We start from the raw sequence: 14,931 nt of genomic DNA, 5'->3' as shown, positions 1-14,931 counted from the left end.
ATATAATATTTTTTATATTATATTAATATTTTCTAATTCTATATTATATGAGAAATCTTCATCATCAAAAAATATTTTAAATAACATTGAAATTAGAAAACATAAAATAATAATTTTTTTCTCTACCATCTTGGCACGCTCGCATTGCTTATTTTATTTATTTATTACACTCACACACCCAAAAGGAACGACTTTTGTTTGCACTTAATTCTAAGCACTTAAGCAGCGAATTAAACGGTTGAAAATAGCGCTTATAGCATGTGAGCGTACAAAAAAACGAACGCACCCTAGGACTGCTATTGTCATTGCAGATGAGCCTTATCTTTTCCTAGAGAGTCTCTCTCTATACTCGTTGCTCTTGTCATCCTTAATGTACGCAAAATTAATACAATTTCGATACAATGCTAGAGCTAAGGTCGTTTATATATAAAATAATAAACGCGAAGTGATTTATTTATTTATTATAAACTATTTTTGAGTGCAGTAAAAAGTGCATATATAACTCTGTATAAAGTAATATATAACACACACATTACAAAATTTTATGATAATGTGATAAATATTTTTTGAAGACTAAAGCTGTGATCTAAAATTGAATTATAAATAAATGTGAGACACATATAACGCGTATACACGTATATACACACGATAGAATCAAATCAATTGCTGAACGATACAATAATATTAAGTGCATCATAATTTTATAAATATTTTTTTATCAATATAAATATGTAACCTAAAAATATAATAGAAAATCAAATAATTGCACGATAATTATGAATTTATTATCAAATAATTGTGTCACGATCAAGCATCAATCATTACCGTTTATCTTGAAAAATATAGCGTTGTAACGTTAATGATTATATATATAATAATGTAATAATCATAAGATTGTGTGTATACTGTGGCTACCATTTTATGAAGTGTTTTACAGGGTGCGTTCCATTTAACGACTGTACGCTCGCAAGCTTCATTTATCCTTGTTTAACTTTCGGTGAACAACAAGGAAGAAATAATACCATGAACTTACACTCGTTAAGTGGATTGCACCTATAGAGAATATATATATATATATATATACATATATATATATATATATATATATATATATATGTGCGTGCGCGTGTGTGTGCGTCATGTGTATATACACACAAAAGAACAACACACACACATATATCTTGATTCTGAATAAAATGTGGTTATTGCACAAGGCATATATAATATTTATTAATTAATAATCAATTTTTGATGGAATCGTCTTGTTTTACATTACATAAACTCTCCAAACTAGATAAATAAATTCTTGTCAAGGAGAACATATGATATTTGAGTATCATATATTAAGATTTTTATTTTTATACAAAAATTTAGTTGATATTTATATTAAATTGATATTCTTATAATATCAATCAATTTGATTATAAACATTTTTGTTATTTTTAGAATGCAATGAAGTTGTTTTATATATATATATAAATATTTTATTATTAATGTAAATTTTTCAATACAATATTTACTTTTGTTTAAAAAATAAATTTTGAATAACATTTATTAATATGAAATTAACTTGCAAAATTAACAATATTTAATAATATACAAATTAATATATGTATGTAAAATATGTATATAATTTACAATATTTGTTTTCTATTTATGTTTTTAAATCTTTAGACACAAATTTTTTTACTTCTCCATATATTATATATTTTCATGACTTAATCTGTCTAATTTTGTACTAAGTTTTGTAAGAAAAAAAAAACTTTGTCTCTTAAGCTCTCCATAAAGCAAATGAGAAGACTATGATTGTATAATATGTTATAGTAATTAAGATTATTTTAGTATTTAGAGTAATTAAGATAAATTTTAAATATCTCTATTTTATTCTTTTAATATATTTTTTGTTTTCACAGAATGCAGTCAAAACAAATTATTCACAGTGCCAAGTTGCATGTTATAGCACGATGGTTTACTCGCAGCAGTATTACACAAGAAAGTAATAAAATGGACAAAATTCCCACACAAAGAAACAATGAAACTGTAAAGAAAACTGATGGTGTCTTGGGTAAAGAGTTCAAAAGCTTTTACATAAACCAATTAACCTTCAGACAGCATACAATGTGACAACTGCATGCAAAATTGGGTCAAATTTGATTCATAGTAAAGTTTCTTTTATATATATATCCCACATTAAATTTTTATAATAAATTTTAATTTGATAAAATATATATATATATATATATATATATATATATATATATTTTTTAAATAAAATTCTTGATATTTTTATACTACAATTTTTATATACATGATATATTTATTTCGATTATTACTAGATTTTTATAAAACATTATCAAGATATGGATGAGTGACCCAGTGTTTGTCAACAGAGGGTTAATTAGTAAAATAGTTACTTTATAGAATAAATGAAGCAAACAATTAAAGCGATTAATTTTAGCTTTAATTAAATTATTTTATTTAAATAATATTGTCAAAAATTTTTCTCAAATATGGTATTAACTAACATATTCTTTTTCATTATTTAATTATAAAGAAAATATATATACAAAAAAGCAATTTATTTTATTGAAAATATACTAATATAATTTTTATATATATCTATTTATCATATATATTTTTGTAGTTTATATATTTTAGGATCACGGATGCATCGTGTGACTAATTTTGATAAGAGAATGCTGGTTTGGGTAAAACGATATCCAAGTCTTGCAGACATTCCTAAGGATATTACGTATGTATTAAATTTATATTTGTTTATTTAAAATACAAACATTTAAAATCTAAATTTGATTAAAATTATTTATTAACTCAAAATATAATTTTAAATAAATTTAAAACTGTTTTTCTTTAGAGATTTTAATATATTGGCTATTATAAGAAATCTAATAAATGAATTTTATAAAAATTTTTAATTTATTCAAAAATGCATTTATATTAATTTATGAGCTTTTTGTATTATTAATTTTTCTCATTTAATAAATAGATATTTTCTCTTAAATAGAGTGGACTGTCTACTTGCTGCAAGAAGTAAAGCACGAATTAAGGTTTGTAATTACATGATTGTTGGTACCCTTATTGGTTGTATAGGTTCTGTAATACTTGGAAAAAGACAAGCTGCAAAAGGAGAGACTTTAGCTAAACAAAGAGAAGATTGGTTGGAGGAAACCTTAGCACGGGAGAAAAATGAATAAATATGTAAATGTAGAACAATGTAGAAATAACTTAGAAATGTATATATAAGCAATTTTTTTGAGAAACATAAAAAAATAAAATAAATATTAGTGATTGTTATTATTATTTTGTTGTTATATATACTATTTTTAAATAATATTTCTCATATAATATTTTCCATATAACAATAAACATTTAATTATTTGTAAGTGCAATAAATAATGTGAACGTTTTATGACAGGTGTTTTCTTTTCAATAACGAGGCAAACAAAATACAGTACATTACACTACCTCAGCACACGCACACATGTGCATGTGCGTACATCTATTGTAAAATTATATATTTAAATAAGTTTAGAACATTAATTTTTTTTTATAAGATGACACGATTAGGAAGTTGCTGAATCTATACAGCTATTATATGGAAACACAAATGATTAAAATTTTTGAAGTTAAGCTTTTTTGAGTACAAGAAATCTCTGTCAATATTGTTGACATACAGTAAAATTATACAAAGTAATTTAATAATTAAATTTTGCCTACAATCGGTTTGCTGTTTTTTTAAATGTAAAATTTTATTAAATTATTTTATATAATTTTTGTACTATATGTTAATAAATAAAAAATTGACAATTTTTTTGTGCTTAAAACAATTTGATATCTATAACTCTACTTATTTGTTTTTAAGTAACAGCTAAATAATTAGGCTTAAAAACAGCAACTTTTTAATTGTCATAAGTATAAGAAAGTTAAAACTTATCTCTTAAAATGTTTCGCATTTTGTTATTTGCGATCTAAAACTATAATTTACATTTGCATATGATTTATCTGTAGTATAATAACACATTATATAAAAAAAAAACTTTTTGTGATAGCATTTGTGACTAATAATATACAATGACTACAGTGGCTAGAAAAATATAAAATTGACATGTCTTTAATTCACGAAACTGATAGATGCAAGCATGCTTGAAATGATAAAAAAAGGGATGTAAAGATTTAGTTTCAGCAACTTCCTAATTGTCATTTTATATGTATTATTATACATTGTGAATATCTGATTTTTATTAGTGAGTATTTAAATTATTTGCAAAATAAATAACAATTTCTATGATTTGTTTATATCATTATATTATTATTTATATTTATATTATATTAGTTATATTTTTATTTATCCTTACAGATGATACAATTGCAATAAAGAGAATTCTCACTCATAAAAGAGAGAGAGAAAGAATTGGTATATATTGTATATTTTCATTACAAGATAACAATGATTTTTGAGAAACAAATTATTGCTAATGTTTACAAAATTATTATATATATACCTAGATTGTAACAACTCATATATAATATAGCAATTAGATAACCATATACCAATATATCTTCAGTCTTATTTACTTGCTATTTTTATTTAATCACATGTTCACATGTGATGGTTTATAAAATTCACGGCATCTTTCATAATAAATTTGTACTGTACGTTTTTTAATAACTTCTTCTATATTAAGCTCAGCTTTTAATAATCTCAATGTAGTCTGTTCATTTCTCAAATTTTTCATTAATGTTAGAGTTTCATCACCATTTTCTCTCAAATTTTTTAATTGTACTACTCTTTCCTTAGCAATGTTCAAACATTTCATGATTGCTTGTTCTCTTTGTGTATGCACAGACTTTATTTGTTGGAATAAGTCTTTACATTGCGCATTAGGATCCACTTGGCCTTTGAATGATTCAGTAGGAACTGTGGTATTCAACATGTAAATTATTTTATCATCTAGCAGTCGCATTTTTTTTAATGTATCCTGAAATACAATATGGTTTTCATATTTGCTATTCATATTTAATAATTATGTATTTATATTCTTATTTTACATTATAAAATGATATAAAAATATAATATTGTGTATGTATGACATATTTGAGTTTTATATTATATACAGGATGTCCGACGTCAATCGCATCATCCGTCGTGTGCAGATAGAGCAGGCAAAACTGAGGAGAAAAGTTCTGCACCATTTTTTTCTATAACGTTTAATAAAAGAGTTATTATTAAGTGAAGTCTGGCCTATCATCGCCAATCTTTAGCTGGATGCACGATCGGTGAGCCGCGCGCCTAGTAGTGTGTGAGCGCTCACAATCAGATGTGTACGACAGCTCACCGACGTGCGCCCAGCTGAAGATCAGCGATGATAAGCTAGACTTCACGTAATAATAATTCTTTTACTAAGCGTTATAGAAAAAAATGGTATGACTTTTCTTCTCAGTTTTGCCTGCTCTACCTGCACACGACGGCTGATGCGTTGATGCCAGACACCCTGTACAGACTCAGAATACTAGTAATTAGTGGAAAAATTAGCAAATAAGAGCCAAAACGCGGGCATTGGTGCGCGACTTATTATTATTATTATTATTATTATTATTATTATTATTATTATTATATTTTAACAATAAATGTATATTTTTTTTGAATGTACAGTTTGGACAGTTTTTAAAATACACATTTATTACTAAAATATAACAATAATTCGCGCATCAATACTCGCGCCTTGGTTTTTATTTGTCAGTTTTATCACTGGTATATGTATTTGTACGTTTTTCAATTTTCTAATTTTATTTCCCTAATCTTCTAAAGGTCAATTTCACCACCTTCGGTTAGATTAACCGACGGCAAGGTGGCAACTGAAATGATAAGAATGCTTGGTTTTCATTCACTTGTATTTTCTGTTGCCACCCTGCTGATTTTAACCGTCGGTTAACTTAACCGAAGGTGGTAAAATTGGCCCTAAGAAAATTAAACGTTTACATACACACACATGCACGCGCACGCGCACGCATACACACACACACACACACACACATATATATATATATATATATATATATATATATATATATATATATAAGAAAATATATATAATTATAAAATATGGAACAAGAAAATTTTGTGTATTATGTGTGTGTGTGTGTACATATATGTATATATAAGTAGCCAAATCTGTCAGATCACGTATTGCAAATTATGTATTATATCGGCAGAATTTCGAACTCCGGTATAGTAGCCACGCTTAATGCTATCTCATCATTTAATGTTAGTAGAAATGCAGCAGGAAATGAATAATGTTTGTTTTATGATATGCTACAAAAAATGCTGTAAAATTTAAACAGAAGTTCTTGGCATAAAAACAATAGATTTTAAGTATTGCATATTGGCACAATATGTTATCGGAAACTAAATAAAAACTGAGCTTAACATGATATCATTTGTTGGAATATCATCAGAATATGGTCAGAAATCGAGCTGATTTGTAAGCACAGCGTGACAACAGAAATGCTGCAAAAATTCAGCATATGCAACTGTCTCAAAAGATCTATCAAGAATATCAAAAACACATTAAAAATGCAATATGGTCTGTTGCCATGAAATAATGGTAAATATATATATCATATAAAATTTGTATATCGAGTTCTCAAGCAAACAGAAAATCATTATATCAAATAACATTAAAATCATTTCAATATGACATCACAATGACTTTTGATAGTCATTATGATATCGATGTCATTTTGATATTATTGTGATTTTCTGCTTGGATATAGTTCTTTCGTTTACCGCTATATTCGTTACCGACGTATTTATTTATTTCTTTTACGGGCAAATATAAAGATTTCAAAGTGGGAATAAGATTAAAAATGTACAACATTTATTTTTATTAACTTAAATTTTGACTTTTAACAAAGAACTTAGAACATTAAACTGCAAGTTTGGATATTGTGAATCAATAGAAAATTGTCCATTTGTTGGTTGTTTGAAATAAAGTAAGAATTCAACTTCTATATAAACCTTAAAATTTATGAATTATGAAAAAAATTGTTTATTTATATTTATAACTATGGCAATTATTAATTACATTACATAAATTTAATATGTCAATTATTTACATTATATAGAATATAACTATGATATACATTACATATTATATGCTATGCATTACATATTATATTTATGATGGAAAAATTACATGTAATTGATTTATCGTAAATCGCATTTATGTAATATTATTTATAATATTCAGTTTTTATTGTATTTATATTGTATTTATATTAGTAATTTTGTTTTGTTTTATGTTTTCGTTTATCATGTTTTCACATTGTGATAGCAGATTTTGTTCAACTTATGCTGCGTTTCTGCTTTTAATAGTTGCTGAGATAGATTGTGTTTTATTTTTACCGTTTCTGCTGTCATGTTGTAACGGCAGACCATACTTGATTTCTGTCATTAGAATCTGAATATGGCAGAGTTTGCTCGATATTATTACGTATACTTGATATTGCTACATATCCATTGTCATCATAAATAAACATGCTGCCATAAATTAAGCTTAATAAGAATGCAGCAAAATCTGTTGCAAATTCATGATTGAATTTGCTAAGCATACTGTTAGCATTTTGCTATCTGAATATATAATATATATGAGATATATTTTTTTCATAATAATGTTGATATTCTATTGTTAAATCAAAATTATTTTTTTACGTGTTATACACAATATATAGTTTTTTCATACAATATATAATAAATTTCTAAAATACCATCAACCATTAAGCATTAAGCATAAAAATTTTCAATATTACTTTTTGAAAACTTGAATATTATTAAAAACATGTATATTTGTTATATCCATATAATGGAATGTAGAAATACGCAAGTGTCACTTAAGTTCTATTTTCGGAAATACCTGAAATTCTAAAAAATCGCCACATTCCACACTTGCGGTTGTCATTTTTAGGTTAGAAATTATAGAAACTTTTAACTAAGTGTTCCGTTTGACACTATTTTCGCTTCAAATTTCTTGAAGAAAAATTTTGGCTGTATTATTTGGTGTTTATAAGCATTCTGGCAATACTATATTTGTTGTTGAAACGAAATGATGTCGTTAAAATATTCTGGATTTTTCCTTCCACATTTGCTTTCATTTTATTTCTAATATCTTTAGAACGTGTTCTCGAAGACGCTTTTTTGCGCATGCGCGTTAAACATGGTCTTGAGATACGTGTCAAATTTACATATATGTAATACCATGGTGGAAAGAAAGTAAAAAGGCTTTTGCACGTTAAAAAATTTTAGTCATAATCGTAAAGCCGTAAGTAAATCAACCAATCACAGTTCAAACATTCTTATTATTTTTTAAAATGTGAATTTGATTGTGATTGGTCAATTTTCTTACGGCATTATAATTACGACTAAAATTTTTTAACGTGCAATGGCCTTAAAGGTGCTATTACGCACATTTCTGAACAGCCAATACAATTTTGTTCCAGCGGCCGCCATTTTTTAGCGGCAAATTAAACTGACATATCACTCATTCTTGTATAATTTGCATAAAATTAATAAAAGGATAAAATGAAAGAAGAAAATAAAATGAATGGCATTCTCAATATGTATATATTTTATTAAATTATAATAATATAAATAAAAAATCAAATATTTACGTAAAGAAAATAATAACAAATTAGTAAAAATTTAAAATAAGATGAATATAAATAATGAATTAAAAATAAGATGAATAACGAACAAAACATATTTATCATGTAAATTTATTATATATTCATTAAATATGTATACATATATATATATAATATATATATATATATATATATATATATATATATATATATATATATATATGTGTGTTATAAAATGAATGAAACAGTAAATAAATTATTAAATATAATTTGTCAATAATAGTCGAATAAATAAACGAATAATTGTCAATAATAATAAAGAATGAGTACAATTTATACAACAATGGAAAACATATATAAATATTAATATTTTTTGTTTGTTAATCTTTTCATTTTATTTTTATATGCTCTTGCATAAAAATGGATTGAACAGATATGAACTATACACACATAAATATTTATTATAAAAATAATATTTATTATCATTGTTTTTATTATTATTATTAATTTTATTAATAAATACAATAGTATTAAAAAATGCAACTAGATAGAATAAATGTTTATTTAACATATCATTTTTTACATTAATATTTTTATTTTTGTAAATAACTTTTCACTGGTCACTTATAATTAAACTGTAGGAAATCTAAAAACCTAAGATTTTCAGATCCCTTTTTTTCCGTATAATTTTGGCAACTATTTACTGCACATGAAAGCATCTTAATATGAATTCCATCAACACACTCGTATAATTAATTGCAGTATTGCAGTACAGACGTCCAAAGGTTAAGTGCTTTTCGATATAAACACAGAAATTTAAAAATGGAGGCGGCTGGTACAATGCGTAGAACGATACGAAAACGCATTCTCAGTATGAGCACACCTTACTTTCCACCATGTGTAATACTACCAGAGAGAAGCCTGAAAATATTACATATCGCCACGCCGCCGTTTTTCGTACGATGCTTTTTCTAGGTCGTACACTAGCGTCACTTACATCCATTTTACGCCGCCTGAAACTACATGGCCACATCCACTTTCCGGAGACGTGATAAAACATTCGATTGTTTCATATCCGTGCCCAGATAATAAATTACTCCCACTGTATATGTATATATACAGGGTGTCCGATAATTCGCGGACTTCCTTTTAAGGGAAGGTAGAGGGTGTTATTCTGAATAGAAAAGTCCTGTACCATTTTGTGATTTTCTCAATATTTAAGAAAATATTAATTTTAAAAGATCAGCCAACGAAGTGCCGCGAAAAGCTCGTGGCGCGAAAATGCCTCCCACTGTCAATTGATACTCGGTCCGCGGCGAAGCAATGGGAGGAGCAGTTTGCGAGCATGCTTCGCTATGGCAACCAAAAGAAATACACACATAACGCGCGCTCCGTTTTATGTATGTGATCTTTTCATTATGTGTGTATTTTTTTCAGTTGCCATAGCGAAGCATGCTCGCAAACTGCTCCTCATCGCTTCGCCACCGAATATCAATTGACAGTAGGCATTCACGCCACAGCTTTCACAGCACTCGTTGGCTGATCTTTAAAATTAATATTTTCTTAAATATTGAGAAATCTAAAATGTACAGGACTTTCTATTCGAAATAACACCCTCTCCTTAAAAGTCCCGAATATCGGACACTCTATATATATATATACTATATATATATATATATATATATATATATACATATATGTATGTATATATATGTGTACACACACACACCCATCCATCCACACACATACGCACACGCACGCACGCACAGAATGTAACTGTAGTAAAATTAAGATATAATAATATATACTGATTTAATCTTACATAGTTTTGTTGATATGAATATTACATTATAATTTTTCATTATTTTGACTATACAGCACAAAAGAGTGCAGAAATATTACTTGTAGATATATATTTATAGTAATATATAGTATGATATACAAATATTTTTATATAACGTTTTCTAAAATGCAGTTACAAATTACTTTATATATATGAGTGTATATATATATATATATATATATATATATATATATATATATTACAAGACAAAAGGCGTGATTAACGTAATTAAATAAAATAATTAAATTTAAATCATTTAATTCGTAAAATGCAAAATTTTGTTTATAATAATATAAGAACTGTATTTTATATCTCAAATCTCAAGTAGACAACAATTATAATATTATAAATAAGATATAATTTTAACTTTTTCGGACATTTATCTACCTGATTTCTAAACAATCAGTCTAATATCTGAATTTCTTAATGTTGGGATTGCAGAAACTGAACTGATCAAAATAATTACATTTTTAATCTCCAGTTGCTCTTTGTATGTTTTATATAATTCTCATAGTTGAATCTTAATGCGAGATAAATACATCGCGCGTCGCGTAATGACAAATGAACTATAGCGACCGAATAATATTATATTTTTATGTTATATATTTAATTTTATTACAATTATGTTCTTATTCAATAAAATAATATCAATAATTTTGTTATATAAATATTATTTACAGATAACGAAGTATAACGATTCTCACTTATATTTAATAACAAGTATATAATATATAGATGATATATAACAATTATATAATAAAAATGTAATAAATGTTATTTTAATTTTTACTTCAATGTTATACATATAATTGTTTTAATATGTATATATTTATTAAATATTTAATAAAATATATAATAACATTTATATATAAATAAATATAATGCATTAGTCCAAACTGTAAATTTTTATCATGTTTGTTTCACATATATATAAAGTCCGTTTTGTATATCTCTTATTATAAATTTATGTTTTGTATATCTGTTATTGTAAATTTATGTTTGACGTCTATTGAATATCTTCTGGACGAGGATTTTCAAGGATCCACCAATTTTATATTTGGACATTATATGAATATCCATTATATATTTTATATATGAAACGGACATATAATGAATTCTCAATATCCTTGAAGAATGTTTATAGGATATTTATAGGATATGTGTGTGCTGTATGGGTAGACACTTGAAATACATAGTAAACAAGATCGGCAAGGTGCCTATTAATATGAACAAAAAATTTGGGTTGGGTTACTTTGTATAAACCAAACCAAATTTTAAATTAAACTCTTTAACTTTAAATATTTCAAAAATTATAAAAAACCGCTTAAGTTATAAGCAAATATTACTCATCAGGATCATGTACTTGACAAAAGATATATCAAGATCAAAGTCATCGGCGAGGTGTCCGTTACTGTAAAATTATCAAATTAGCATTAATTAAATAATAATAATAATAAAATAACAAGCTGAAAAAAGAAGATATTCGAATAATTTTTAAGTCACTTTTTCATATAATAAGAATTTTATTAGAATCTTAAGAAATATTTTAATATTTGATGCAAAAATAAGAAAAACTACCAAACACCTCATCAATGTTTATAACAAAAATACATTACAATTTTTTTACAATTTAAAAATATAAAATAAATTTTAATATTTGATGTTTATAAACGTAATATTTATGTACATAAAAGCAACATACACTCTTCATAAATTTAAGTATATTAAACTTAAATATATTTTATAAAACGTCAAATCCCACACAGCACATGATATCATTCGAATATTCTATATTCATACTATGAATATACGTAATATAATATATATAATATTCTAAGTACATCTCTATAATATCTCTTTTAGTATATTATTTTTCGTATATTCTCAGGATATACTTATAATATATTTCGTACAGTATATTATTTCTCGTATATTTTCTCATATATTCTCAGAATATACTTAAAAACATAATACACGTGTTTCCCAAATGATTTCACGTTGATTAAAATAAAAAAAGAATTTTTTAAAAATTATGTTTGCTAACTATACGCTTAATTAATTTTCATTTATTATAAATAAATTATTATTTCCTAAACTATGAGAATGTATTCCTAAATTTGCCCAAACAATTCGCAAACGATTGCAATAATAAAAAATAAAAAATACCAAATTTGTCTGCTAAGTATACGGAGGTAAGCACTAGCCTGCTGATTGTCTCCCACGCCATCTCATGACCGTCAATATGACTTATTTTCTTCCGCCAAACCGCGAAATATAATTCGAAATGACTTGTCTGCTAATTTTATAAATATCAGTATCTGGTTATCTGCCATCAATTTGCTATCACATTATTGTTATTTGATATTTAAAAGCTCTGCAAGCATACAAAGCACGAGCTTATTGTGGACGCAATTGATGTCAATCTACCGTAATAATCTGACCAAATCTATTGATAGATTGTTAGTATTTTGCTTACTGGACAATAAATTAGAAATCTCATTTAAGCTTAAAAAGTATATTAAATATATTAACATTAATAATTTAATATAGAAAATAACTATAAAATAACTTTAAAAATAATAATAATAATTAACACAAAAACATTAATACAGAAACAATAATATATTTTATTTAGTAAAATAATTTATAAAAGTGACTGAAGAACAATTAATGTAAATATAGTATTAAAATTAAAGATAAGCTGTTTTTTTATAAAAACAATAAAAATTTAAAATAAATAAAAATAATAAAAATAAAAATAAATAAAAAAATATAATTGGTGCATATTCTTAGCCATTGTTCAGAGCATATACAAAAAGTTTAGACAAGTTATAAATTTTTTAATTCTTAAAATCAGTTTTCTTAGAGAAAAACCTTACAAAAAATTTTACTTTATACTTTTGATTTATTTTTGCATGTAATCGCTTCTTTTTGGTATTGTATATTTTGATTTATTTTACATTTTATTATATGCCTTTACAAATTAAAAATCTTTATTTAAGTTTGCATATATAAATATATAATAAAAATAAATTGTCTAAATCAAGGAATTTGATTATAAATATTATTACTCTATGTAATTTATAAAACAAATTTGTATTATGACATACATTATTTGTATTATGATTACAATTTTTTCATTTATCTATATCACAATCATCAACAAATTATAATATAATGAATTTATATATTAATACATGATCAGAAATAACGCAATAATGCATTTGTAACTATTTTAATATGGTCTGATATATTTCAAAATATAACTAGATTTAATCATTTGTTAAATTAAAAATTAATATTTATTTACAAAATTATAATACTTTTTAATAAGTCTCTGCACAAATTTCTTTATCATCGATGAACTTTTTTATGTAGTTTAGGTGTAGGAAACATTTTAACAAGAGTAATAAAATGGGCAATTAGATATCCAAGCAGTGCACCGATTATGCAAGGAATTGGCCAAGCTTGCCAAGGACGATCCCAATCCAAAGGATTTACAATAGCACCTAGCCACGTGCCCAATATTGTCGCTTGTATATTGGTTCTCAAAGCATCTGCAAGAATGCTGCTCTTTTGAAAATAAGTTCCTATTAAGACATCCAATGCATTATCCACTCCCAAATGCAGACTGGTAGCAACAAAAGTTAAAATAATCAATGTGATTACAAGCATTGTTGTTTCTTCATGATCAGTCAATACAGGTGCACCAAACAAGACAATCATTATATAATAAACTATTGACAATACAAATGCAGTGAGTAAGAATTTAAGGATCTCTCTCAGATTCTTTGTCCAGGATTTCTTAGCTTTTGGCGAATTTCGTTGTTCAATCTTAATAATAACAGATGTCTCCATTTGAAGCATAGGAAACAGTAATTTTATCACTTCTGCAAACATTAGTATCAGTAGTACGGGTAAAAATTTGTATTTACCGACATTGCATAAATTATCATTGAATTTCACTAATGTCAAGATTCCGGAAAGATAGATACAAGTAAAGGAACAATAAGACAATAACAATCTCTGTTCCGTCTTGTTTCCAATACCCATTTGATTACAATGTTCGTGTAATTTGTTAGAGGATTAATCCTTGTTCGGACTCCGTAGTCTACGACTTTTTTATATAAAGAATATTTTCAACTTGAAAAAATGCAGCAGAACTGCATAGGTTACTGAACTGTATACCATACTGGAACGCGCACGGCCACAGGTAGGTAAATAAGTATAGTAGGATCACTCTGCTGAAAATTATGCTAATGGTTGTCCATTGCGCATGACCGAGTTGCACAACTAACAATACGGCGGCCACGTAGCGCCCAATCACAGTATAGGTAATATCATTTGACATTATAGAATGATATTTTATTAATCGAATAATGTCATCTGAGAAATATCGTATTTTTATCATGATGAAAGTTATACAATTA

At 25.7% G+C, this 14,931-nt stretch overlaps 3 protein-coding genes across 5 annotated transcripts; 1 reads left to right on the top strand and 2 right to left on the bottom strand.

The window, feature by feature from the left end:
* The first annotated feature begins 331 nt into the window (after positions 1 to 331).
* LOC126853013 (protein FAM162B-like) lies at positions 332 to 3,318 on the top strand. Of its 3 annotated transcripts, none has more exons than XM_050598391.1 (4): positions 332 to 513; positions 1,914 to 2,065; positions 2,659 to 2,752; positions 3,023 to 3,318. In XM_050598391.1, exons 2-4 carry the CDS (start codon positions 1,915 to 1,917, stop codon positions 3,210 to 3,212), a joined length of 435 nt encoding a protein of 144 aa, XP_050454348.1. In that variant the 5' UTR covers positions 332 to 513; position 1,914; the 3' UTR covers positions 3,213 to 3,318. The 3 variants fall into 3 exon arrangements, with proteins under 3 accessions (XP_050454348.1, XP_050454349.1, XP_050454347.1); XM_050598392.1 differs by lacking the exon at positions 332 to 513 and adding an exon at positions 588 to 609; XM_050598390.1 differs by lacking the exon at positions 332 to 513 and adding an exon at positions 1,009 to 1,037.
* A 1,017-nt stretch (positions 3,319 to 4,335) lies between these two features.
* On the bottom strand, positions 4,336 to 8,278 carry LOC126853014 (protein MIX23). The gene is made up of 2 exons (XM_050598393.1): positions 7,932 to 8,278; positions 4,336 to 4,997 (listed from the first exon to the last, which is right to left on the bottom strand). The coding sequence occupies exons 1-2, from the start codon at positions 7,974 to 7,976 to the stop codon at positions 4,611 to 4,613; spliced, it is 432 nt and encodes a 143-aa protein (XP_050454350.1). The 5' UTR covers positions 7,977 to 8,278; the 3' UTR covers positions 4,336 to 4,610.
* Positions 8,279 to 13,734: 5,456 nt separating this feature from the next.
* On the bottom strand, positions 13,735 to 14,711 carry LOC126853008 (phosphatidylinositol-glycan biosynthesis class F protein). Its single transcript, XM_050598381.1, has one exon. The coding sequence runs from the start codon at positions 14,552 to 14,554 to the stop codon at positions 13,856 to 13,858; it is 699 nt and encodes a 232-aa protein (XP_050454338.1). The 5' UTR covers positions 14,555 to 14,711; the 3' UTR covers positions 13,735 to 13,855.
* Between the last annotated feature and the right edge of the window lie 220 nt (positions 14,712 to 14,931).

This window comes from Cataglyphis hispanica, chromosome 11, assembly GCF_021464435.1.
Source record: "Cataglyphis hispanica isolate Lineage 1 chromosome 11, ULB_Chis1_1.0, whole genome shotgun sequence".
Classification (NCBI taxonomy): domain Eukaryota; kingdom Metazoa; phylum Arthropoda; class Insecta; order Hymenoptera; family Formicidae; genus Cataglyphis; species Cataglyphis hispanica.
This window is presented reverse-complemented; position numbering and strand designations above follow the sequence as displayed.

Coding starts and splice junctions, on each gene's coding strand:
- LOC126853014 (XM_050598393.1), bottom strand. CDS start 7,976: ATGACAACCGCAAGTGTGGAATGTGGCGATTTTTTAGAATTTCAG. Junction 4,998..7,931: donor GCGATTTTTTAGAATTTCAG/GTATTTCCGAAA, acceptor ATTGTATTTCAG/GATACATTAAAAAAAATGCG.
- LOC126853008 (XM_050598381.1), bottom strand. CDS start 14,554: ATGGGTATTGGAAACAAGACGGAACAGAGATTGTTATTGTCTTATTGT.
- LOC126853013 (XM_050598390.1), top strand. Junction 2,066..2,658: donor GAAAACTGATGGTGTCTTGG/GTAAAGAGTTCA, acceptor TATATATTTTAG/GATCACGGATGCATCGTGTG. Junction 2,753..3,022: donor GACATTCCTAAGGATATTAC/GTATGTATTAAA, acceptor TCTCTTAAATAG/AGTGGACTGTCTACTTGCTG.